This window comes from Sporobolomyces salmoneus (genome assembly GCF_050403485.1).
Source record: "Sporobolomyces salmoneus JCM6883 DNA, S_salmoneus_JCM6883_v1_ctg39, whole genome shotgun sequence".
Classification (NCBI taxonomy): Eukaryota; Fungi; Basidiomycota; class Microbotryomycetes; order Sporidiobolales; family Sporidiobolaceae; genus Sporobolomyces; species Sporobolomyces salmoneus.
The window spans coordinates 128,017-150,048 of NW_027481124.1; the positions used below are offsets into that span (position 1 = coordinate 128,017).

At 50.5% G+C, this 22,032-nt stretch overlaps 9 protein-coding genes across 9 annotated transcripts; 5 read left to right on the top strand and 4 right to left on the bottom strand.

Moving 5' to 3' along the window:
- Positions 1-123: 123 nt before the first annotated feature.
- JCM6883_004619 (SLM1 family PH domain-containing protein) lies at positions 124-2,610 on the top strand (the record flags this gene model as incomplete). Its single annotated transcript, XM_076633503.1, has 9 exons — positions 124-232; positions 364-470; positions 532-585; positions 659-715; positions 783-1,039; positions 1,100-1,258; positions 1,329-1,864; positions 1,934-2,364; positions 2,437-2,610. 9 exons carry the CDS (start codon positions 124-126, stop codon positions 2,608-2,610), a joined length of 1,884 nt encoding a protein of 627 aa, XP_076486552.1.
- Positions 2,611-3,120: 510 nt separating this feature from the next.
- Positions 3,121-5,592, bottom strand: TPS1 (alpha,alpha-trehalose-phosphate synthase (UDP-forming) TPS1; the record flags this gene model as incomplete). The annotated part of the gene is made up of 11 exons (XM_076633504.1): positions 3,121-3,258; positions 3,322-3,476; positions 3,544-3,616; positions 3,678-4,073; positions 4,140-4,213; positions 4,282-4,415; positions 4,481-4,757; positions 4,818-4,937; positions 4,993-5,139; positions 5,225-5,240; positions 5,362-5,592. The coding sequence occupies 11 exons, from the start codon at positions 5,590-5,592 to the stop codon at positions 3,121-3,123; spliced, it is 1,761 nt and encodes a 586-aa protein (XP_076486553.1).
- Positions 5,593-5,849: 257 nt separating this feature from the next.
- Positions 5,850-6,943, top strand: APS1 (Aps1p; the record flags this gene model as incomplete). The annotated part of the gene is made up of 8 exons (XM_076633505.1): positions 5,850-5,880; positions 5,958-6,041; positions 6,138-6,212; positions 6,295-6,391; positions 6,467-6,517; positions 6,596-6,623; positions 6,729-6,794; positions 6,869-6,943. The coding sequence occupies 8 exons, from the start codon at positions 5,850-5,852 to the stop codon at positions 6,941-6,943; spliced, it is 507 nt and encodes a 168-aa protein (XP_076486554.1).
- A 425-nt stretch (positions 6,944-7,368) lies between these two features.
- JCM6883_004622 (uncharacterized protein) lies at positions 7,369-9,272 on the bottom strand (the record flags this gene model as incomplete). Its single annotated transcript, XM_076633506.1, has 10 exons — positions 7,369-7,474; positions 7,587-7,655; positions 7,730-7,888; positions 7,949-8,025; positions 8,097-8,167; positions 8,229-8,305; positions 8,377-8,415; positions 8,486-8,527; positions 8,600-8,667; positions 8,727-9,272. The coding sequence occupies 10 exons, from the start codon at positions 9,270-9,272 to the stop codon at positions 7,369-7,371; spliced, it is 1,254 nt and encodes a 417-aa protein (XP_076486555.1).
- A 276-nt stretch (positions 9,273-9,548) lies between these two features.
- ERV41 (Erv41p) lies at positions 9,549-11,168 on the bottom strand (the record flags this gene model as incomplete). Its single annotated transcript, XM_076633507.1, has 8 exons — positions 9,549-9,670; positions 9,736-9,994; positions 10,125-10,210; positions 10,275-10,323; positions 10,388-10,435; positions 10,500-10,717; positions 10,789-10,987; positions 11,076-11,168. 8 exons carry the CDS (start codon positions 11,166-11,168, stop codon positions 9,549-9,551), a joined length of 1,074 nt encoding a protein of 357 aa, XP_076486556.1.
- Positions 11,169-11,861: 693 nt separating this feature from the next.
- JCM6883_004624 (uncharacterized protein) lies at positions 11,862-12,698 on the top strand (the record flags this gene model as incomplete). The annotated part of the gene is made up of 1 exon (XM_076633508.1): positions 11,862-12,698. The coding sequence occupies one exon, from the start codon at positions 11,862-11,864 to the stop codon at positions 12,696-12,698; it is 837 nt and encodes a 278-aa protein (XP_076486557.1).
- A 786-nt stretch (positions 12,699-13,484) lies between these two features.
- On the top strand, positions 13,485-16,983 carry JCM6883_004625 (uncharacterized protein; the record flags this gene model as incomplete). The annotated part of the gene is made up of 18 exons (XM_076633509.1): positions 13,485-13,627; positions 13,699-13,786; positions 13,854-13,927; positions 13,992-14,245; positions 14,322-14,491; positions 14,564-14,655; positions 14,720-14,900; positions 14,978-15,133; positions 15,196-15,272; positions 15,339-15,430; positions 15,509-15,532; positions 15,609-15,665; positions 15,744-15,986; positions 16,052-16,083; positions 16,162-16,255; positions 16,339-16,420; positions 16,484-16,593; positions 16,670-16,983. The coding sequence occupies 18 exons, from the start codon at positions 13,485-13,487 to the stop codon at positions 16,981-16,983; spliced, it is 2,283 nt and encodes a 760-aa protein (XP_076486558.1).
- A 358-nt stretch (positions 16,984-17,341) lies between these two features.
- SEN15 (Sen15p) lies at positions 17,342-18,015 on the bottom strand (the record flags this gene model as incomplete). Its single annotated transcript, XM_076633510.1, has 5 exons — positions 17,342-17,525; positions 17,595-17,650; positions 17,709-17,794; positions 17,858-17,939; positions 17,995-18,015. The coding sequence occupies 5 exons, from the start codon at positions 18,013-18,015 to the stop codon at positions 17,342-17,344; spliced, it is 429 nt and encodes a 142-aa protein (XP_076486559.1).
- A 2,452-nt stretch (positions 18,016-20,467) lies between these two features.
- JCM6883_004627 (uncharacterized protein) lies at positions 20,468-21,458 on the top strand (the record flags this gene model as incomplete). The annotated part of the gene is made up of 3 exons (XM_076633511.1): positions 20,468-20,804; positions 20,900-21,004; positions 21,064-21,458. 3 exons carry the CDS (start codon positions 20,468-20,470, stop codon positions 21,456-21,458), a joined length of 837 nt encoding a protein of 278 aa, XP_076486560.1.
- Between the last annotated feature and the right edge of the window lie 574 nt (positions 21,459-22,032).

Here is a 22,032-nt window from a genome sequence, read left to right on the forward strand (position 1 = left end):
AATGCGAGCTGCGAGCCTCCTCTCCTTCCCTCGACCTACTCTCTTTGTCTCGGCTTCACTACAGGCAGTAACGATCAAAGAAGTCACACTAGCCGTTCAAGCCGACCCAGCAGAGAAACGAAGATGAACGATTACAACCCGTCACAGAATCGACCTCGATCAGTCGCAACTGGAGTCTCTCGCCGTTCGTCAGTCACGAGCAGGCAGTCTCAATTGATCAAGAAGAACACTGGTGAGCTACCTGTCGAGTCTCAGCAATCGCTTCTCGAGAGGAAGTTGAATTAGTTCGGGGAGGGGGGTTCGATCGATCGGTCAACTCGAACAGAACAAGCCCTGGCTGATTCTATAGCATCGGTGTCACAGGTCCTCATGAGCTTCGTCCTTCTGATATCCTCATCGAGCGATTCTCAGCGTGGAAGCGACTCGTCAAGAACTTGATTACTTATTTCGAGGGAATCGCTGATATCGAGGTACGTTCACTTTCGAGGGTACTCTCGTACTACTTGAACTCACACTTTCTTCTCAATCTAGTCCAACACGGCGAAAGAACTCGCGAAATTGGGAGGTGTTATTCAAGTTCCTTTCGTTAGTCGTTTCTCCTTCCATCTCCAGCCTCCCCGTGTCGTCTCGCTGACTGACACGCCCGACTCGTACACAGCGTGAGGGAAACCAGTTCTTGGGAGAAGGAGGAGTTCAAGACATCTTCTACGGTGTCGTGAGTTTCGATTTCGTGTCTTTCCGTCATTCAACATATCGAAACTAAACTTCCCTACTATCGACAGCGTGAACGTACTCGCTTAATCGCCGATCACCATGCAAACCTCGCCAAGACTGTCGAAGGATCTATCGTTCAGCACCTTCAGAAACTCCGCACCGAACTCAAGGCTCACATCAAAAACATTCAGCAAGACACCGGAAAGCTCGCCGCTAGCGTCGCAAAGGAACGTGAGATCTCTACCAAGATGATCACCGACTTGGCAAGGAGTATCACGATGCTCAAGAACACTCCTATGGGAGTTCACGCAAAGGAAGATCCTTGGTCAGTCTCCTTCGAAGCGACTCTGAGAGATTTATGCTCATCTCTCTTCTCTGCGAATAGGTACACCAACTCGCTCGTAGCTCGTCAACTTCAAAAGCAAGTTCACGAGGAGAACGCACTTCAAAAATCGATCATCATCATGCAGCAAAACTCGGAACACTTTGAAGAAGGAGTCGTTCGTGCGATTCAAATGGCTTGGTCCACTTTCGATGAATGGAAGTGAGTAACGAGGTCTTTCAACGCGGGCACTCAGCACGACAAACTGACTCCTTCCGGTTCAATCGTGTAGCTCTCGCGCTTCTTCGCAAGTTCAAGAAACTTGGGCGACTATGGGTCAACTCATGCGATCTGTTGCTCCTACTACCGAATGGATCGCGTTCGCCTCTCGTTCCGAATACCTCCTCGACCCCGACACGCCTCTCCGTAACCCGATGACGATCAACTACCCTGGAAAAGACGATCCTTCCGTTATCCCCGTTCACCAAGGTATCCTCGAACGCAAGAAGCGCTACACCAAGACTTACAAGGAATCGTTCTACATCCTCACTCCCGCTGGTTACCTTCACGAACACCTCTCGTCGGATCTCTCGAAACACCCGAACCCTGAACTCTCGCTCTTCCTTCCCGAATGTACCCTCGGAGCTCCTACGAACCCGAACGCTCGTTCTCACAAGTTCCACATCGAAGGAAAGAAGGCGATTGGCGGAGACGTCGGACAAAAGAATGGTTTGTTCGCTCTCGACGCTAGTTTCACTTTCCGCGCGAGGAGTCACGACGAGATGCTCGAATGGTGGAACGACTGCAAGCAACTTTCGAAGGTTTACCGTGAGTCTATATTATCTCGTACCCCCTTTCTGTTGAAGGTTTCTCACCTGAGTCTCGTCTCTGAAACAGTCACTGCCTCTGAACCTTTCGATCGATCTGGACCTGTTCCCGCTGCCGTTCGTGCTGCTGGATACGTCTCGGAGGAGGAAGAGGAATCCGAGGAAGAAGATGGATCTTCAGTCGAGGAGGAAGAATCGGAGGAAGAGAGTGAATACGAAGAAGAGGAAGAGGATCACCGTCACCACGCTCACCACCATCATCAACAACACCACGAGCAACCCTCGACTTCGGTCAACGCAGTCTCTTCCGACGCTCCTCGTCTAGCTCCTGTCGCCAACTCTTCTGGAGCGAACGCTGATAGTCAAGCTCCCCCTTACTCGGTCCCGGCCGAAGGGTCCGGTATTCAACTCGCCGAGAGTGGATATGCCGCTGAGAAGAAGGGACCCGCTGCTCCCGTCGGAGGAGGAGAGGGAGGTGCTTCGAGCGGTGCAAACCGAGAGGTGAATTTACAAGTTTTCTCGTTCTGACGTGTCGTGGAGAACTCACCTTCGTGACTCATCGATCGCGCATAGACTCTCCACGCTACTGCTGCCGAAGACGACGAATCTTCGGAAGAAGAAACTTCGGACGAGGAAGAAGAACAAGCTGCCGGAGGAAGTGGTCACGGTCACTCTCACTTTGTCGAAGCTTTGAACGATGAGAACCCCAAGCAAGAAGTCTCTACCGCTTCGACCGAGAAGGCCTAATCGCAATATCACATAGACTCTTTCTCCTTCTTCTCGTGAATCAGTAAAATATCTTCTGTTCCCCTTCGTTTCCCCTCTGTGCTCGTTCCAGCCTACAAGCTCTCACTTCATTCATCCTATATAGACCCTTTACAAACAACTACTCCTTCGCCCTCCGCTAATTTCACATCACTCTTTTTCTTTGTCTCTCCTGTCCAATCTCATCATTCACTCATCTGTAACAAGTTCATTGTGCCCTCGTAACGTTTATTCCTCATTGATTGTCCGTTGAACAGAGTCTGCGATCGAGCGTGTTCACATATTGAGATCACTATCGACTCTCTCGGTTAATCGCTTTCTCCATCACTTCACGCGATTCGAGAGAGAGAAGTACTGCAAAAATGTATTCATCGTTATTGACAAAAGGAGACTAATCGTAAAGTTGAGAATCTATGGTGTGCGAGGGGGAAAAGAGGAGAAGGAATGCAAGTAAAGGGGAATGTGCGAGAGGAGAGGAAAGGAAGTAGGGGATCAAGCTTTTCCAGTCAAGTGAAGACCTCGACCGCGTAGAAGTGCTGCTTCTTTGTCATCCGCGTTCTTTTGATCTTCTTCGGCGATCGCTCGGCGTTCGTAAGCGATGTTCTGCAATTCCGCGACGAAGGTAGTACCCTGAAGAGCACATACGAAGTCAGCTCAAGCTCTGCTAAGATAGAGGTGAAGGAGGAAGCTCACCCAGTGAGAAGCGGTGTATTGCGAGACGTAACGGAATAGTTTGAGATGAGCTTCTTCTTTCTGTTCAGGGTTCATCGTCAAGGCTTTGTGGATCGCTTCCCCGGTTTCGGCGGTATTCCATGGGTTGACGATCAGGGATCCATTGAGCGAGTGAGCTATTCAAGCGAAAGCGAGAAAGTCAGCGCGAGTAGTGAAGGTGAACTCCTGAGGAGACATGCGTACCGGCTCCGGCGAATTCCGACAAGATGAGAACACCATGAGTCTCCTGTTGACAAGCGATGTACTCGTAGGCGACCTACGACGACAAAGGGGGTGAGTAAGTGCGAAAGATCGAGCGAGGTAGAAAGACGACTTACAAGGTTCATTCCATCCCTCGTCGAAGTGATTAAGCAAGCATCAGAGACCTTGTACAACGCGGACAACTCCGTGAACGGAATCGAACGATGCAAGAAATGAATCGGCATCCAATCGACCGTTCCGAACCTTCCATTAATCCTTCCAACCAATTCGTTGACGGACGCTCGCAAGTTTTGGTACTCTTCGACGTCTTGTCGGGAGGGGACAGCGACTTGTACGAGAACGACTTTGCCTAACCATTCGGGGTGTTCTTCGAGGAAGACTTCCATCGCGTGAAGTTTCTGAGGAACTCCTTTGATGTAATCGAGGCGGTCAACTCCGACGATGATCTTGACACCTTCGAAGCGACGACGGAGAGCAGCGACACGTTGAACGACGGTGTCTTGGGTGAGAGACTGCGGAAGTCGTTGGCACGATAATGAGCTTCATAGAACGAAGAATTACTGACAACGACCACTCACTTCAAGGAAAGAATTCGGTTCGATACCGATGGGGAAAGTACCGACGTCGGCATGACGACCAACGAGGTGTACGCCTAGACGTCAAAAATCGTGTGAGCTGGACCTACTGCGAAGAGAGGGATCTTCCAAAAGATGGACTCACGATTCGGGAGACATTTGAGTCCGAGTAGACGAGACACACTCGACAAGAAATGACGAGCGTAATCGTACGTGTGGAAACCGATCAAATCGCAGTTGAGGATTCCGAGGAGGATTTCTCTTCGAACGGGAAGAGTTCTGAGTGAACGAGGATGCTTCCTCATCAGTTCAAGCTCATCTCTGATACAGCAAACTTGACTTACCTGAAGACTTCGGAAGAAGGGAAAGGAGTATGTAAGAAGAATCCGATCTGAACTTCGGGAACGAACGTTTTCCCATGAGTTCCATTGATTCCTTTCGGGATTGGTGCCGAATCATCGCTGTCACGTAATGGTGAACCGTTTCCGTTTGTCGCGTTCGGTCCTAACGTAAGACCTTCGAACAACTCGGCGACATCTCGTCGACCGGTTTCTCCCATCGAGGCGGGATCTCGTCCGAGAAGATCTCGAAGGAAGAGAGGGACGAGCATGAGGTGGTAGTCTAGACACATCCAGCATTGTGAGTGAATGGATTTTGCGTGAAGATCAGAGAGAGACTTACCTTGAACCCAAACGATATCTCCCGAATTGCATTCTTTTCGAACTGCCTCGGCGAACAACAGATTCGCTTGACGGTACGCCAACCAATCCGTCTCATCGAAAGCGATCTCTCCAGGGTGGTCTACACGAACGTCCGAGTCAGTAATCGTGCGCAGTAAGCCAAAGAGAAAACTGACAATGGAAGAAAGGCCAAAGAATCCCATTCGAGAATCCGTTGTAATACCTCTCGGCTACTTCCGCTGACAGGTATACTGGGATACACGAAAAGTCGGTCTGTAGCTTCTTGGTAATGAAATCTCTATCGATTTCGGGTACGTCGAAACCTGGATGACACGGCGAGAGATAGAACTTTCATTCAATTCTCACATTCTTCGCTCGCTCGAAGAAGAAGGAGGAGATTCAGCTTACCTGGCCAACCGATCCACTGGGAGCATTAACCCGAGGGAGCGAGGAGAGCGAGAGCGGAAGAAGAAATTCGAATGAAGTCATGGAATGGAATCAGTTGGAACAAAACTGCGGCAGGGAGAGAAGAGAGAACCACTCACGGTAAAGTCCATAGACTTCTTGCAACCGGACAAAGCACTCGCTAATCCTCCCGAAGACACGCTGAACCTGTACCCTCCCTCAGCGGAAGAATCTGCAGTGATGGTGACGGGTAATCGATTCGCTACGACGATCAATTGTCCAGTTGAAGAACGGAGTCGAGTCGTATGGAACGAGGTATCACTCGAACATGATCTTTGTCGTGCTAGTTTCGCTGATTTCGGTTCCGCCATGGTTGATCGAGTGAGTTGAGAGAGAGAAAGTCAAGAGAAAGACGAGAGACAGCGAGGCTGTGTGCAGCAAAACCTCGCTCTTGTTCGAACATTTACCTACCTCGCTTTCGCTCAAATTCGCACACACAACTTCGAACCTACTCAACCGGAACTCCTGAACACTGATCGGCTTTGCGAAGGAGATCAATTTATTCAACTTTCTCCTCTGATTCGGAACTGCGGGTCATTCAATCGCTTCTCCATCTCATTCACGTACCATGTCATCCGGCTTGCAAGAAAGAGATAACGGTGAGCTGCCATTCGAGCGAACGAGCGACGTCCTCACGCGTCCGAATTAGGCTGATCTGTCGTGTTCATCAATTCAGGTGTTTCGTTCGTCCTCTTAATCTCGCGACAGGGGAAAGTGAGGTTGGCGAAATGGTACACTACGATGTCGACACGTAACAAGAGTCAGTTTAAACCGCTCTCTCTCTCTTCCCGAACAGTTCGCTCATTCGGCTTGTTTCCTCGCCCTCCCTCCTCTCCGCTCGTTTCGACGCTTGCAGCCAAGATTGTCAAAGATGTAACTCAATTGGTCTTAGCGCGAAGAACGAGGATGTGTAATTTCCTGGAATACAAAGGTTAGTCTCTCTCCCTCTCTCTTTCTGTCTCTGTCTCTCTCGTCGTGCTGACTCAAGTGGTTGCTTGTTCTGTACGACGTAGACTCGAAGATCGTGTACCGGAGATACGCGAGTTTGTTCTTTGTTTGCGGAATCGGACAACAGGATAACGAATTGATCACTTTGGAAATCATTCACCGGTACGTCTCTTCCTGTCTCGGATTGCCTTCAGCCCGTAAATGTGACCCTGATTGACGCTCATCGCGACGGCGTAGATATGTCGAAGTGCTGGATCGATACTTTGGAAACGTTTGCGAGTTGGACCTGTAAGTTGTCGATCCGTTTCGTTTCTTTGCTCGAGGTGACGAGAAGAGCTGACGATCGACCTCCGTCAACGCGAACAGTATCTTCAACTATCAAAAAGCCTACTCGGTAAGGGTCTCTCTGTCACAATGCGTCCTCTCCTTTCGACCCGAATTTGGCGTCTAGTCGTGCGAAAACTTGACTGACGCGATCGTCTCTCGTTCACCCGGATAGATTCTCGATGAGTTGATCATAGCTGGAGAGATGCAAGAGTCTAGTAAGAAGTCGGTCTTGCGAGCAGTAAGCTTCTATCCTCAGTCTCGTGCGATCCTTCTCGGACTCTACTGACCCGTTTCTGTTCAATCTGGCAATAGGTCGGTCAAGCAGACGCACTCGAGGAGCAAGAACAGCAAGAAGATAGCTTGACAAGATTGGGCTCGAAGGTCTAATTCTCCTCTCTTCTCGTGTGCTTTCTCGTGTCGTTCTTCCGTCTTCTCGTAGGCTCGTTGTGCTTTATATACCCGTTTTGTATGTCCTTTGTCAATGCACTCTCTCTCACAACACTGAATCACCACCCTGTCATTGCGAGCAGAAAGGGTCGATTCTGGACTCGCCAAAGTCTGGAGGGGAAGAATAAGCTGCGCTCTCGCTGGGTCTATACCGATGGTGTATGCTTAAGTAGAATGTCATCTTACGAGAGGAAAGGGAATATAACGAAATAACTGTGAAGGAAAGAAAACCGAAGTAGATGCCAAAACCATGAGACCAATCTCTACTCTACCCGTCTCTACCTTTTTGCCCTGATAGTCAAGAGGAGACTGAGCTTCTGATGTGACCGATCGGGAATTCGCTGTCCCGCGGATCTATCTCACGTTCATCGTTTCTTCTTGTCCTCGATCTCTTTCGCCGCTTCTTCCTCGTCCTCTCCTTCTTCCCGAACATCCTTTGCGGCGTTTCCGGACAACATCCTGAATAGAATCCTGTGTTGCGACGAAGACAGCATCAGTTCAGGTTTCTCGGCGCCGACTTAAACTCAGGGTCGCGAGCCGAAAGAGCAAAGATCGAGAAGGGAAAGGGAAAGGGAGAACATACCTCCAGATCAAGTAAGACCAGAAAGAGTTGACGAGTTGTAGAGCGAGAATCGGAGCAAAGATTTGATATCTTTTCAATTCGCTCGATCAAACGTTTAGCTCACTGCAAATCGACAAGGAAGCAATCAAAGGAGATGGACTCACTTCATCCAAGGAGGGATCTCTCCAGTTCCTTTCCATAGTCCACCGACGAGCCACCATCCCCTCGTTTCACTATTGTACGACCTCCAAATCGCAGGGATGAGGTCGAATTGGGTCCAAACTGACCACAGGATCAGGAGGTTGAGGTAGTGACGCATGTAGCTAGACGCAGGACGAGGTCAGCGTGCTCTTGGGGAAAGAGGGAGGAGAGAGTGAACTTACTGCCAGACGACGAGGAAGAAGACGAATGAAACTTCAGAGGTGTGTTGCAAGTCCAGGTAGTTTAAGCATTTCGAGAACTGGACGAGCACGTAGGAGTCAGTTTAACCTTGTTGAGACCGCTTCGGAAGAGAGAGCCGCGGAGACTTACGGCGAGACAGATATCGGGTAAGTCCATCGAAACGAAAATCATAGTACCGATCATCGTCAAGTTGATCAAGTCTAGACGCTCGGAGTCAGCATACGTCGGTCGAGATGGAGACGTCGTACGGGATAGACTCACAACTCCAACCGACTAGCCAAAGAGTGACGATGTGATGAATGACCAGCTCTTTGAAGTCGCTACGAGGTTTCTCGAGTCTATGGTCGAGAAGAGCTTTTCGTGAGCCACCCTGACAATCACCTGCTGAGATCATGAAGGACAGACGCACCCGAGGACGAGGATGATCATTTGTTGACACCAGTACGAGCTAGATTTGCCGGCGAGAATCGTTTAAGTAGCTCATTCGGGTATCGTTTCGATTCGCGGAGTGAGCTTACAATTGTAGTAGATAGTACGATTTGAGAAGTCCTGACATGCGCCTATGAACGAAAGAGCGCCCTGGGTCAGCCTTAACGGGAGGAACCGAAGAGAAGAAAGTTTTCAAAACTTGCCAATGAGGGTATTCCAACCACATGTGTTCAGTCTTGTACCACCACGTAGGTTGCTTCGACATTACGTACTGTACATGTCGACGCATCAGCAACTATTCAACGCCCGAGCGAGAGGAGGGTAACTCACTAAACCGAAAGCACCTGAACAAGAAAAGTAAACGACAGCGTACGCCTGCTCCATGAACCTCGCTTGTTTCGATTCCGTTTTCAAGCCCAACTTCTTCGCAAGAGGCCTGATCATGAACTCCGTGATCGATTGACGAAGGAAGGAGAAGACGATAATGTAAAATCCGAGGAAAGTCAAATCGTAATATCCTTTACCGTACTTCGTTTCCGTTTCACCGAGTTGGGGAGCTAGTCGATGCGAAATGAACAGTAGTCTCGAGAGAGGGTTCGAAGGGCCAGAGTATTGAGTCGTAAAGTGTTCAAGTGAATACCACGCGACGACGGTCAACGAGATCAATTGGAAGGTCTTCAGAGGCGATACGAGCCATGATAATCGTCCAGTAGCTTCCCAGGGTAGTTTCGCGACCTTGTTCCGCTTCGAAGAGGTAGAAACTGATGAGGTTGATGAAGGAGAGATTCGATGATCTGTTCGAGTCGGTTCTAACGCGTTCAAGGTCTCTTTGACACTGTTGGACCGTTTACGTCCTCCTCCTGTTGTCGTAGACATCGTTTATTGAGCGCGTTTGATGAGGTCGAAGGTCAAAGGCAATTGGACTCTCCAACTTCACATAGTAGCATGTCTCGTCCGGATCCCAGCTTACTATGCAGAGCCAGGGTACGCTTTGTCGAAGAAACGGAAAACCCGAAACTGAAGAATGAAAAGTGAAAATCGCGAAATCGTTATTTAAATTCGTTCCTCTCTGCAGAGAGGACTCGAACGCAAACGCAACGATGTTCACTCGTCTTGTTACAACACGTTTCACTTTGAACCTAGAAAGAGTTTCTATAGCTTGGGAGTTCTTAGTCGAGGACTCTTCGATTCAAACCCGGGCAAAGGTTCCGCGTTCTTATCGAGTAAACCCGATATCAGGAAGTCGGCAGTTCGGAATCCAAAATCCGAGCATACTATAGACGAGAAAAGAGTTAGTGACATTGAGGGGACGAAGCAGCGCGAGAAAGACAGGACTCACCGAGAACTCCTCCGACGATTCCGGCGAGACGAACGAGGAATTGGAGGAGAGAAGTCGTACGTTCTCGAATAGTGAGGGACATTGGTTCGATGTCGTACTTAAAGAAGATGCCGGGAACCCCCTTGCCGTGTTCAGTCGTTCGATCCATGTCCGTTACAGAATATTGATTCGTATGGAGGATTCTCCTTCGAGCGTCGATGTAGGTGGTAGAGACTACACTGAGGAAGTACTGGAAGATGTGAAAGTCTGCGAGAGGGATCTAGGTCAATTTGAACTCGCTCGGGAGAAGGTGTGAGTGAGGAAACTTGCGAGCTTGGGTGAGTTCGCTGTGAGGAGGAGGAAGCACAGATTAGCTAAAGCTCGACTTACAGCGACGCAAGGGAAAGTACGTACACTGAATTATCGAGTGGTTGAACAATTTTGGGGAAATAAGGTCCAAACGAAAACTCGTGAACGACGTGACTCAAGTTCATCACTGCGATCGACACCGTCGGTCAGCAGCAGCGGCAATAGCCTGAGATTAGCCTGAGATGACTCACGAGCGTGATCGGTGTGTTCCCAACTCATGTAACCGTGACCAAGAGTCGTCTGAGGAGGAATGTCGAATTCAGTTCTTCCATTCGGATCTGCCTGAGAATCGTCGATCACTCACGATGTGCAAGTTCCCCGTAACCTTTTTGACGTCCATCGACCCGAAAATCTGACATGTAAAGCTACTGTGAGCGAGTTGCGATTTCTCGACGAGAGCAGAACCAGGGTCTCACTCGACAAGCTGGACCATTCTCGACAATCTTTTTCGTCTTCGCAAACTGCCTCTTTCCCTTTGACCCTTTCAACATCTCTGAAGCAGACAACTCAGGTCTCGTCCTCAAGTTCTCCAGGATTCTCGCAGTTCCGATTTCGAAAGTCGTTCCTTCCTTCTTGAACTCGTCACTGATGTGGAGCCTATCTCCCACTGCGTCTCTCACGTCGACCGTTAAGTCTACGCACGTTGGAATTGAGGTCAGCACTGGGCGATGTGAGCGAAGAGAGAGAGAAAGAGAAATAGCTCACAATGGCAAGGTGTTGCGACAGTCGCATCGAAATTGAGTTGTAGCTCATGCGAGATCCCCCTATCGACACTGAATGAATAATCCGCCTCCCCATACAGGTATTCCCGCAGTTCGAACCAGACGAGAAGAGCGACAACCAACGCGATCAAGAGAGTGAAGAATCCTCCTCGAGTAGTTTTCTCTTTGTACGTCGAGTTCGTCTACGTATACAACGAGCATAGATCAGCTCGAACGAACAGCGCAAGAGAGAGCTTGGAGGGGAGAAAGATCATTGAACTTGAAACGTACCTTTTTGAAAGCATCGAACGCGGTCAGCGGTGGAGGAGCTGTGAGCAGGGAAGAGAAATAGCTCGAGTCCGATGAGGACTGAGGAGCTGCCATGCCTCTAGACGATTCGAGGGAGTTCAAGTGAAGGGTAAGGAGCTGAAGAGTCGGGACCTCTCTCTGCTTCGTCCCTAATCACTTACCGGGAACCTTACACCGCAGGTCCCGTCCAAACTAGCCCTGTGACCTTGTGCAGGCGCGTATGACCCGTCTCGGAAGCTGATCTTCCGTAAGTTCGTCTCAAATCCCCATGGCAGTTCTCCCGATCTGCTCTGTTTCGCCTTTAAGCTGACCTGACCTGTCGTCGCATGCACAGTAACTCGCATATTGTGTTAGCCGCCATGCGAGATCGGTGACCTTGTGTCGTCTGAGCATGTTCTTCCTCTTCTCGTCCGAGCTCCGTATCTTCTCGCCATGCTCTGGGGGTTCCACACGGGCGATTTTGAAACCTGACAATACCGTGCTACTACCAACACGATGCCGTGTCGCTGCCTTCTCGTGCTACCGCTGCCTCGTCCTCGCTTTTCGTCTTTTTTGAAATTTTTGCTCTTTTTTGCTTTCCCACTTCCACTGTTCCTCGAGAGGTTCGTGTACTCGATGGCGCAATCTACCCCCTGACGAGACCGGTCGTCACGATCTGTGCCTTTGCAAACCTCACGGCTCGTGCTTTGCATGGCGAACGACACTTGCTGATTTTTTCGTTCCTTCTCCTTCTTCCAGGCCTCTTCCTCTGCTACGATCCCCGTCAGCATGGATCAGGATCACCGACATCTCAATCACGGCCAACACCATAACTACCCCTCTCAACAATTCCCGCTCGAGCAAGGATCGTCTGGAGAAGGATTCGCTACTTGGCCTAACCCCGACGCCCACCCTAACACCTACTACGATTCACATCTCAACCAGCATCTGGACCCTAATTCGTATCACCTCGAAAGTTCTCCATTCCATCCCTTCGAGCAGCACGACGGTCCCTTCAATGGTTTCCCCGATCCCTCGCACCTCTCCGTCGACCCTCGCGACCAATGGTATTCTAACCCTCCTCAGAATCACGGAGGAGCCTTCTATCACCACGACGATCGTACTCAATTCATTCCCCCCAAATACGTTCCCACGGGCCGCGCCTCTCCTCTCAATTCGCAGGTCCTCGTCTCCTCCCACACCCCTGCTCCTCCCTCTCATCGACATCTCGCCCCTGTCTCCCACCTCCCAGGCCAGCATCGGGAGCTTCGTCCGAGCCAGCATCACCCTCACCTCGTCAATCGCCATCTCGGATTCATTCCTACGTCGTCTCCCCCTTCGAAACCGGTTCGACTACCTGCGGAGGTTCGTCAGCAGCTCACGAAACAAACTCAAGCGGGTCGCACAGTGAGTCTGCCGCACCGCCCGGTGACTCTGCAGCACGTAGTCCCCGAGCTGCTCGAGGAACAACTCACAGCGGGTCGCGCGGTTACGACGGAAGGGCGCGAGAACAAGTCATCCCAAGGACAACCGAGGGAGCAACACCGCAAGCCAAGGGCAGAACAAGGACGAACGGTATTCCGAGGAAACTACGAGTTTGTACACGAAGATCCTTCAAAATATTAGCTTGATTCCCCTTTGCTCAATTATCTTTATTCCTTGTCTCCTGAACCCTTACTTACTTTGCGCTCCTCTTTCTCCCGTAACCGTCTCCAGAGCTGTGAAACGTTGGCCGAGTCGGGTTATTGAAAGCTTTCAAGGTTTGACCGGCGCCAATTCGAGAGGGGAAAAGGCGAGTCGAATTCGACCGGAAGCCAAAGATAAATGTTCACCGAGCAGCTTGAGAGACTTGTCCGTGTGTTCGAGTTACTTCTGGGAGAGATGAACTGGCTGCCAAGGTGGTAAGAAGCAGAAAAGCGAAACGAGTCGGCTTGATCAAGTACTTCCGACTATGCGACCTTGTTAAGTCTCGGGAACGACACACCAGCTTCACAAACATCAACGAAACACTTCTATCCCGCCAACGAAGCAGCCGTGATGGTGGAAAGGCCGATAAAGGTCGTTAAACTTTTGAATGGAAAGCCCGGAAGATCGGAGGTTGGGAGGAGGTTCAGGGCGAGTGTAGGCGGGATGTTGACTGCCAATCGTATAGCGAGCATATTCTACAGTCAGCACCTGAGCTTGGTCGAAGATGAGTCGCTGTCGTCCAACCTTCGCTCGTTCCCCTGGTCTACTCCAAGGCCCGGTCCCATTCCGCGGTGATGACGCACGGTCTAGACCTTGAGACGCTGCGCTCGGGAGGGGAATCGTCGGAAAGAGGAAGTGAAACGAGAGGTTGGAGGGAGAAGATTCGAAGAAGTTCACCCTTTCCTTCTCTTCCCCCTCACCTCGACTCTCAGTGCGGTATACCGAATGTTCTATAGTCCTCAGTTACTCACTTCGCGTAAAGGAGGATTCGCAGTAGTCTGGTTGGCAGCTTCGATTGGAGTGAAAGGAGCGGGAGGGAAGAAACTCACGAGGAAGGAGTTACTCGCTGTTGACCTCGTTCAAGCATGGTGAGTGCATTCTACCGCTGTCTACTGACGAGACTATAGAAGATCGAGCTGACACCTCGCTCGCTCTAAAGTGAACAAGTCGCTTCTCCAGCTGAACCTCTCGCGCTTCGACTCTCTTCGAGTTTGCTCTCTGGTATCGCTCGCGTGTATCAGCAACAGGTATGCACGCTCACTCCTATAGTATCAGTACAGCGAGATGGACTGCTGACAGTCGACGATGATTCAGTTCCTCTTCTTCTCTTCCGATGTTATTCAAGTTCACCAATCTCTGAAGAAGGCTTTCGAAGATGCTCTCATCTCGTGCGTAACTCGTCTCGCTACGTCTCATCCACAGTTTGAGCTGACCTTGAAATCGTGCGAGTAGAACGGATCTCACGACGACGATCGATCTCGCACCTGCTCCCGCGAGACCTCTTACAAAAGCCGGAGCTCAGAAAGCTGTAGCCCCTCCTCGACTCACGCTCGTCAAAGATCCAGTCATCGCTCAATACGGCTACGATCTCGACGATCAAATCGATCAAGAAGGCTGGTATCTTCCGGGACAAGATCCTCGAGCACCAACTCCAGATATCGAGATTGAAGGTTCTTTCGTCGCTAGTGTCGAAGCTACTCCTGAACGTGAGTAACCCTCCGCTTCGCCATTCGCTCGAGTGAGCTAGAACTGACTGATCGGGGTTTTCTCGAATTGAAAAAGGTGGAATTCCTCCTCGTCGTCCGACCGGTGCTTATCAAGCTAGGCCTGCCGATATCACTCTCGAAGAACCTCACCTAGAAGAGTACATGTTGGGAGAATTAGGTGCTCCGAGACCTGAAGATTTCGGAACGGGAGAACAACTGGAATTAGGGATTTTTGGAGAAGGAGAAGTGAGTTTTTCGTTGCCTCTCCACACTCGAAGCACGACTTGTAACGCTTCCTGACGCATCTCGATGGGATAGGGTCTGCTCGAGGGTGAACCGGAACTCGGAGCCGCTCTTCGTGCTGCTGGAGCACCTTCGACTAGCGCTGGATACGAAGAACAAGGAGATTTGTGAGTCTTACCTCATACTATGCCCTCTCCATGAGACTGCGTCTGATCGGCTTATCGAGTATAGTTTCGCTGGACGAGAATTTGGAGGAGAAATGGAAGGAGATTTAGGTGGACTCGGAGAAATGCCATTCGAGTTCCAGCCTATGGAAGGGGTCGAGATCGAGGGAGAAACGGCAGAAGCTAGAGCGGCGAGGGAGCATGCAGAAGCGTTGGCTGCGAGGGAAGGGGCTGTCGCGGGAGTCGTAGTGAGTTTCGTTTTTCTTTTCCGAGTGTCGGTCCGGGATCTTCCCGTCGAGCTGATTTGTTTACTGCCTGCGACCAGCCTTCCTCTCCTGCCTTGAGACCTGGAGAAGCTAGTCCACTCGAGAAGATCTTGAGCGAGACTCCCTCGTCTGGAACGAGGAAACGAGTTTCGGAAGTTCTCGGTGAAGTCCAAGAAGCTCAACTAGCAGCGGCGAAGAAACAAAAGAAAGCCAAGGTGAGTCTTTTCTCTGTCTGCGGAGTGAATACGAGCTGACCCGACCTTAGCTGCGACCTTAGCCCATTCCGATTGATCGTAGAACTGAACTCACGGACGAAGCTTTCCGTACGAGTCGAGCGACTTACAACGAACGAATGTGAGCACAATCTCTCTATCTCGTTCTGCCCTGGGTTTGGGATAACTAACAGCTAGTTGTGGACAGGGAGGCGGAGAGGAAGAAGACGGAAAAACTCCAAGAAGAGAAAGAATCGCATCAGCGAGCAATGGATCTCATTTTTGGTCCTCCTCTCATCTGTACGCCTTGCTCTTCCTCGTTCCGCTCCACGGGGAGCGATGGAAGAAACTTACTCATACCGTGCTCGTATTTATCAGTCCAAGGACCTGGTCTCTCAGATTGTGAGTGTTTGACGTTTCTTCTCTTCACCCCGCCTCGTAAACGGACTGACGCGATGATCACTTTCGCTCGAGATAGTCTGGAAGAACAGTCTTGCGAATCAAATGGTTCCCTTCGAAGGAGGGAAAGCTGTCGGTGCGTCTTCGAAAGCAACTCGCTTTCCTCGTCTCATTGCTGACACATTCGTTCGTCACCTTCTTCCTCTTCGCACAGAAGCGAAGAAACGCCTCGGAAGAGCCTCTCCCGCTCGTCAACGTCTCGCCGCCGCTCGTGCCGCTGCTGGTCGAACTCCTTCTCCATTCCTTCGAGCCTATTCTCCTGCAGAAGTAGAGCTTGGACGTCGAGCTCCAGGAACTTCTCCTGCCGCCCGACTCTCTGCTGAGCCTGCGATCGGGAAAGAATACGAAGAAGGGGATTTCTTCGCTGGACGAGAATTCGGAGGCGAAGGTGAAGGAGGTAAGCATATCTCGTCTTTCTCAACCTGACCTCGCTGAACCGACGTTCTCGTCGACTTTCTCTAGCTGATCTCGGTGGAATGGTTGAAGAGTACTTCGTAAGTTCCTCGCGTCTCGAAGCCTCTTCTCTTCTCGAAAAGTTCAGCTGATCTGATTCTTCGGTTGGTCGACTGCAGCCGCAAGAACAGGTCGAACTCGGTCGAGGAGTGAGTCCCGGCGGAGCAGTTTCGAGTACTCGACCTTCTCTGACTCCTTGGGCAGCTGAACCTGGTACGATCGAGCCAGGACGAGCTCACTTTTCTTTCTTTCCGGCAAAGGGGATTCGACGTTGATCGATTCGAGAGCTCTGACAGGTTTCGAGGCAGCCGGAGTGGAAAGAACTCCGTCCGTAGGTCTAGGAGCTCGAGTGTCTTTGGAACAACCTCAATTGCCCGGGTGAGCTCATCGTTCTCCTATCCGCTTTGTGTCGCGGCGCTCGAGATTGACTGTTATTATCAGAATGAGGAGGTCTCGCACTCCTTCGCTTGGACTTGAACGTGCACCTTCTCTCGCAGGATTCGAGGGAGAGGGTCTTGAAGGTCTCGAGGAGCAACTCGGTCAGTTCCCAGGTAAGTTGAACCGCTCTCGACTCTGTCGCTCCCTTTTTGACTGCAGTTCGACTGACCTCGAACTCTGATCCGATAGAGGGACGTCTTTCTCGAGCATCTCCAATCCTCTCAGCTCAAGTTGCCGCTCAGGATCTCGCGACGCTCGAGCAAGAAGCCCAAAAGTTCCTCAGCTACATCCGACGAGTCTCCTCCACTCTTCCGACTCCTTCTCCTCCGCAAGAAAGACCTCCTCTCAAGTTCAGCGATTTGGTCCCGGTCGGAGAAGCCACGAGGAGTACCGCAGCTCAAGCGTTGTATCACACTCTGAGTCTCGCGATGAAAGGCGTTTTGAAGGTTCGTCAAGAAGAAGCGTATGGGGAGATTGAACTCCGTGTCAGAGCTGGCATCTGAGCGAGAAGAAAGTGAGAAAAGGGAAAATGGATATCGGTTTGAGTTTGTAGATTCTCCTTTTCTGTCGTTGCCCAGATTTTACAGTACTTGCAGTTCTCGTTCGTCTGTCTATCCTGAGCCATGTGGTTGAGAGCCGTCGATTCGGAGAGGCGAGCTATTGGCGATAAACACAAAGGCGTTTTCGGGAGCAACGACCACTTTCTGTCGCTTCTTACGATGATTTCGCCTCGCCGTCTCACGCATGATTAGGCTAATTGATAGTATATTCATTGTTCACGTCTTGAACCGCGTATCGTTACAACAAGGAGCCGAAACCCGAGAAGTCTAGAAAACGATTCCCCTCTACCACCCGAAATTATCACTCGGGAACCTCCTTCGGACTCACGATCCCCTGTTTCAGCACGTAGTACACAATCGAACTGTCCTTTTCAACGATTGCGAGGTAAATTGTCGGACTCGACGAAGAATCAGTTGAAGTTGGTGTCGTTTCAGGTGCAGTCGAAGCCGGTAGTTTCGCTACAGCTGTCAGTACCGAGTCCAGTCTATATAGGAGCAATCGTAGAGAAATGTCAGTCTTCGCAGAGAAAGGAGAGAGAACGAAAACAACGAACGATTGAAGCGAAGTCGGAGTCGTCAAATTCATCGGCAGAACAATCGCAGGAGAAGCCTGCTCGCTCCAATCATGAGTTCGAACATATTCGTGGTATAGAAAGCGAGGAGCTCACCTTTGCTGGAGTCTTTGGTCTCCCTCTGAGAACTACCGTCGAGATTTCGTCCAGTTCGAGCACTTCAAGATCTCTCCATTGTTGCGCTGTTACAACAGAGGGTCAGTGAGCTCTATGGGAACATCTAGAAGCTAGTGAAGTAAGCGCACCGAGTCTCAAGTCGATGAAGGATTGGAAAAGAGATGAAGCTTGAGAGGGGTACTTTTGACAATATGGCAAGATCTCGGGCGCCTGTAGAGACAATCTGGTCAGCTTGATTCTTTGTGGCTAGGTTCAGACAGCTCACAAGAGGATGTTGCGAGGACATGTTGACCGAAAAGATCGAACCCTTGATCGTTCCTCTTTCTGTTCTCCCGCCTTACTCGACATACGACAATCAAGATTCTAGCTACAATACTCTACCCCGAGGGACGGCTGCTCAGGTGGCGCCTTTTCGAAACGACTGCTCAGATCGATTCGATTCGAAGATTCAGTGACAAACGTTCTCGTAACGGTCGGGACCTCGCCCAAACGACACGCGACTCAGAAGAAGGCATCTTTGCACGTTCGCCAAGCGGCCGAGGTTTGTCGTGCACATCCTCGTTCTGGGGACCTTCTGACCGCTCGTGTTTCGGGCAACGTTTCTTGGAACCTCTTTCGACGCTTTCTGTTCAGGCTGACAGATCTTTCGCCAGCAGAGTCATAGTACCTCACTACAGGTACAGTAACTCGACCCTCTCCGGATTAGACGCCTCGATCAATCGAAATACTCGTCTTTGCATCGAACCAAGATCCCCTGCCGAATGGACTTTCAACGCAAGGAGTTCGAGACGAGGCTCCTTGCTCTCGCACGTGAGAAGGAAGCGCTGGTACAGAAGTGGTCAAGTGAAGGTATGTTTTCCAGGCCATATCGCGCGACTTGATGTCCTTAAATCTTGCATTCATAGATCGTCTCGTACGCAAATGCTATCGTTTCCATGTTTTCAAGCGCCTTTGCTCCGAGGAGGCGAAGCTCCGGTTCTATCTCAAGTATTACGATCAACGGCGACCCAAACCTGCTGCCCTGGCTTTCCTCGTACTCGCGAAGACCTCTCATCAACTCGAAGCGGAAAGAATTTGTGACAATACATACTCCCTTTACCAGGACAACCCCTCAAAGGCAACCCAACTCGGTGAATACCTCTCTCGTTTCTTCTTTCTCTCTCGCTTAAGCTTCGACTTGTTCTGACGGCCATTTCGCTTTTCCAGAGTTCATCGAAGCGCAAGTCAAATCAATTACTCTGAGAGAGGAAATCCGGGTGTGTGAGGAGGCATTGGCGCAAGAGAAAGAGGAACAATTGACCAGATGGAACAATTGTACGTTGCAATTATCGAGCTTTCCCCCGCTGTGGCAAACTGACATCTGCGAGACTGTAGCGGACTCAAGTGTACAAGATGCAGGGAAATATGCCTCGCTTGTCAAGCTATGTCAGGCCGAAGGGGAAATGCTTGCAGGCCAACAGCGGAAGACCGATATTGCAAAGGTGGTGGAAGAGATCCGCAAAAGTTTGGAGCTCTCTAATGAACCTCTATTGATGCGTTCGTCGCTACTCTCGAGCGAGATGCATCCTCGATCAGCGTCTGATATCAAATCCGGTGTGTTTCTGTCGTTTTCTCGTCTCAGTCACTCCTTTAAGCTGACATGTCGTCATTGCACAGCTTACCTCAGGTGTCTCGCAACGTACCTCACGCAGCAAGCCCAACTTTCTGCATTGATCGAATCATTCCACGCTAGGAACCGTACGAAAGGTGAGAATCGCTTTCGTGGTGAATCTGCGCTAAAGTTCTGACTGTTTTTTGCTTGTACTCCCAGACCGATTCAAGGCGCTGCCAAAACCTCTATATCGAGCTGATCGTCCTCCCTACAGGCGCGAACTCGACCGTTTCGTGGCAAATCCCGAGGACCTCGCTGCCGCTCGAATTCTGGTGAAAGTTCTGCACGAAAGTGAGCTTTTTAACTCTTCTCCCTAGCTTTTCTGACTCTCTTCATCGTAGATCAAATCAACGTCAAAAGTCGGGAGTTCTTTGAAACGCTGTCGCAGTTGTGCCAGCGAAAAGGGAAAATGTTCGCCAACGATCAAGTATCGGCAGGATGTAACATCGAAGACGAGAAGGAGCGCGTCCGGGGGGTAATCAATCGTCTTACTCCCCTTTACAACAAGCTATCATCAGCCTTGTCGAATTCAGTTTCGCCAACGCTTGAATCGGAAACAGGTTCGTCTATCCTTTCGCAATCTCTTCCCACTCAGAGTTGCTCACTTTCGCCTCCCCTCATAGGCTACATCAAGTCTCTAGCTTGTCATTTGACGGCTCAAGCGAAACTGTCCGAGTTCAGTCGTCTCGATCGCAAGAAAGGTCAGCTCCCCTTTTTTTCATGTTCTCGCTACACCCTTTGCTGACCTCTTTCGTTACTTCATCGATTGCGTATACACGAACAGCTTTCTCTCCACAACAGCGACAAGTAACTGATGCTCCTCCTGTCCTCCACGACCAAATCCCTTCTCGACCTTGACTTTTCCAAGCTCATCTTGTTCTTCTTCACCGATACCTTACCTCGTTCGACCGTTCATGCTATCCTAGATCTCGGCTCTCACTTTCGCCTCTACTGCTGTGCCCCGAAGTCAGGACGCGCGCACGGATCGTCGGACTTGCCGTGGAGACGCTCGAGCCTGGAGTGCTGAATGGAGACGAGCTCTTCGCCCGGCTCTCTTCTGCTTCTCCCCTCGTCATTTTACGTCGATATGTCCAATCGATTGCCGAGGGATCGGCTTTACGACGCCAACTCAAACCTTCAAAAGCTCGTGATCGAGACAAGCTCCTCTCTCAACGACTTCGAGGCGGTCTTCGGAGGAGCACCTACCGATCTCATCGAACTTTATGAGGATGTCGAAAACTCCGAGTTTTACCGGGCGTGTATGGAGCGAGGCGCAATTGTTGGAGAATTATTCGTGAACATCCTCAAGGGTACTGAAGAACAGAAGAGGAAGGCGCTCAACGATGCACTCGACGATAAGACGACCGCGATGGACGAGTGTTCGATCGATTACAAACTTGCAGTCAAGGCCTATAAGGAACATTGTTCGCCCAAACGGCTACAAAGTCAGACTCTTCTTGTTTCACTGCGCTCGCCTTATGAACAATATCGATTGACTGTGATCTGTTCGAGTCTACAGATATCGTCAACATCGTTGCAAAATACTCTACAGCTGAGGCTAGTTGCGCCTATTACCAAGCTGCAATCTCTCGACTTGAGGGTAGCGCTCTGTCCGCGACGAATTGTGAGCTTTCCCGCTCACTTAAGCCGAGTGTGAGAAGCGCTGACTTTCGTCAATTCCAGCTCATCATGTCACTGCAAGAGGTTTAGACCCCGAAATGATTCGACTGCTCCGGAGCATCAGGCTGAATTCAGTAATTCGAAAATTGATGGCAACGACCAGTTCCTCTCTCGACAATTTCGAAGCGGTTTTCGGTAGTCCTCCTCAACACCCTTGGAAGGAGTGCGAGACACTCGTAAACTCTCAGCTTTACAAAGCATGTTGGAAAAGAGGCACTGTCACGGGCAGGAGGCGCGTCGAGGAGGAACTGAAAGGGGATCGAATGGAGAAAGTCCTCGAACTCAGAAGTTGGCTTGAGAGGCAGAAGGCTGAAACGGAAACGGATAAGAGGACTCATGAACGTGAAGTTGACGAATATCGAGAGTTGGACAAGCCAGATCATCACTTGTTCGGTTGAGTGTTTCTCCCTTTTCTTCTTTGACCTGTCGTCGAAGCGCTCTTTGATCCGACTGACGACGTTTCGTTCGGTCTGAACATACTTCAGATATCGTCAGATCCGTCGTGCTATACTATGGAGCCAAGGCGACTTACGACGTTTACAAAGCTAAACTTGAAGAACTTGAAGCACTTGAAGCGCTCGATTGTCCAAAATCGCTAGTTTCCAACCGTAAACGTTCTTCCTTCTCCCTCCTCCAAATTCCACAGATCGCTGACATACTCCGCGTGCTATGCAGCTCATGAGGTTGTACAGCGACGTAAGAGGGATCGCTTCAGGCGCTGGTTTCGACGAGAACCTACAGGGAAGAAGTAGAAGTACAGTCGGACGAGACAGAGAGGGATCTTATGTAGCTCTTGGAATTCGAGCTGGTGTACTGGAGATCCTGTCTGAGCCTCATTCGTCTGCATCCCGCTTGAGAGTGAGAGTCGAGATCGAGGTTGAGTAGGTTGAGTGATCGATTCCCGTTGGCTGGTAGCCCAGCCGGAGCAGCTGTTCAGCACGGTATAGGACTTGCACCTTTGTTGTTCGTAGT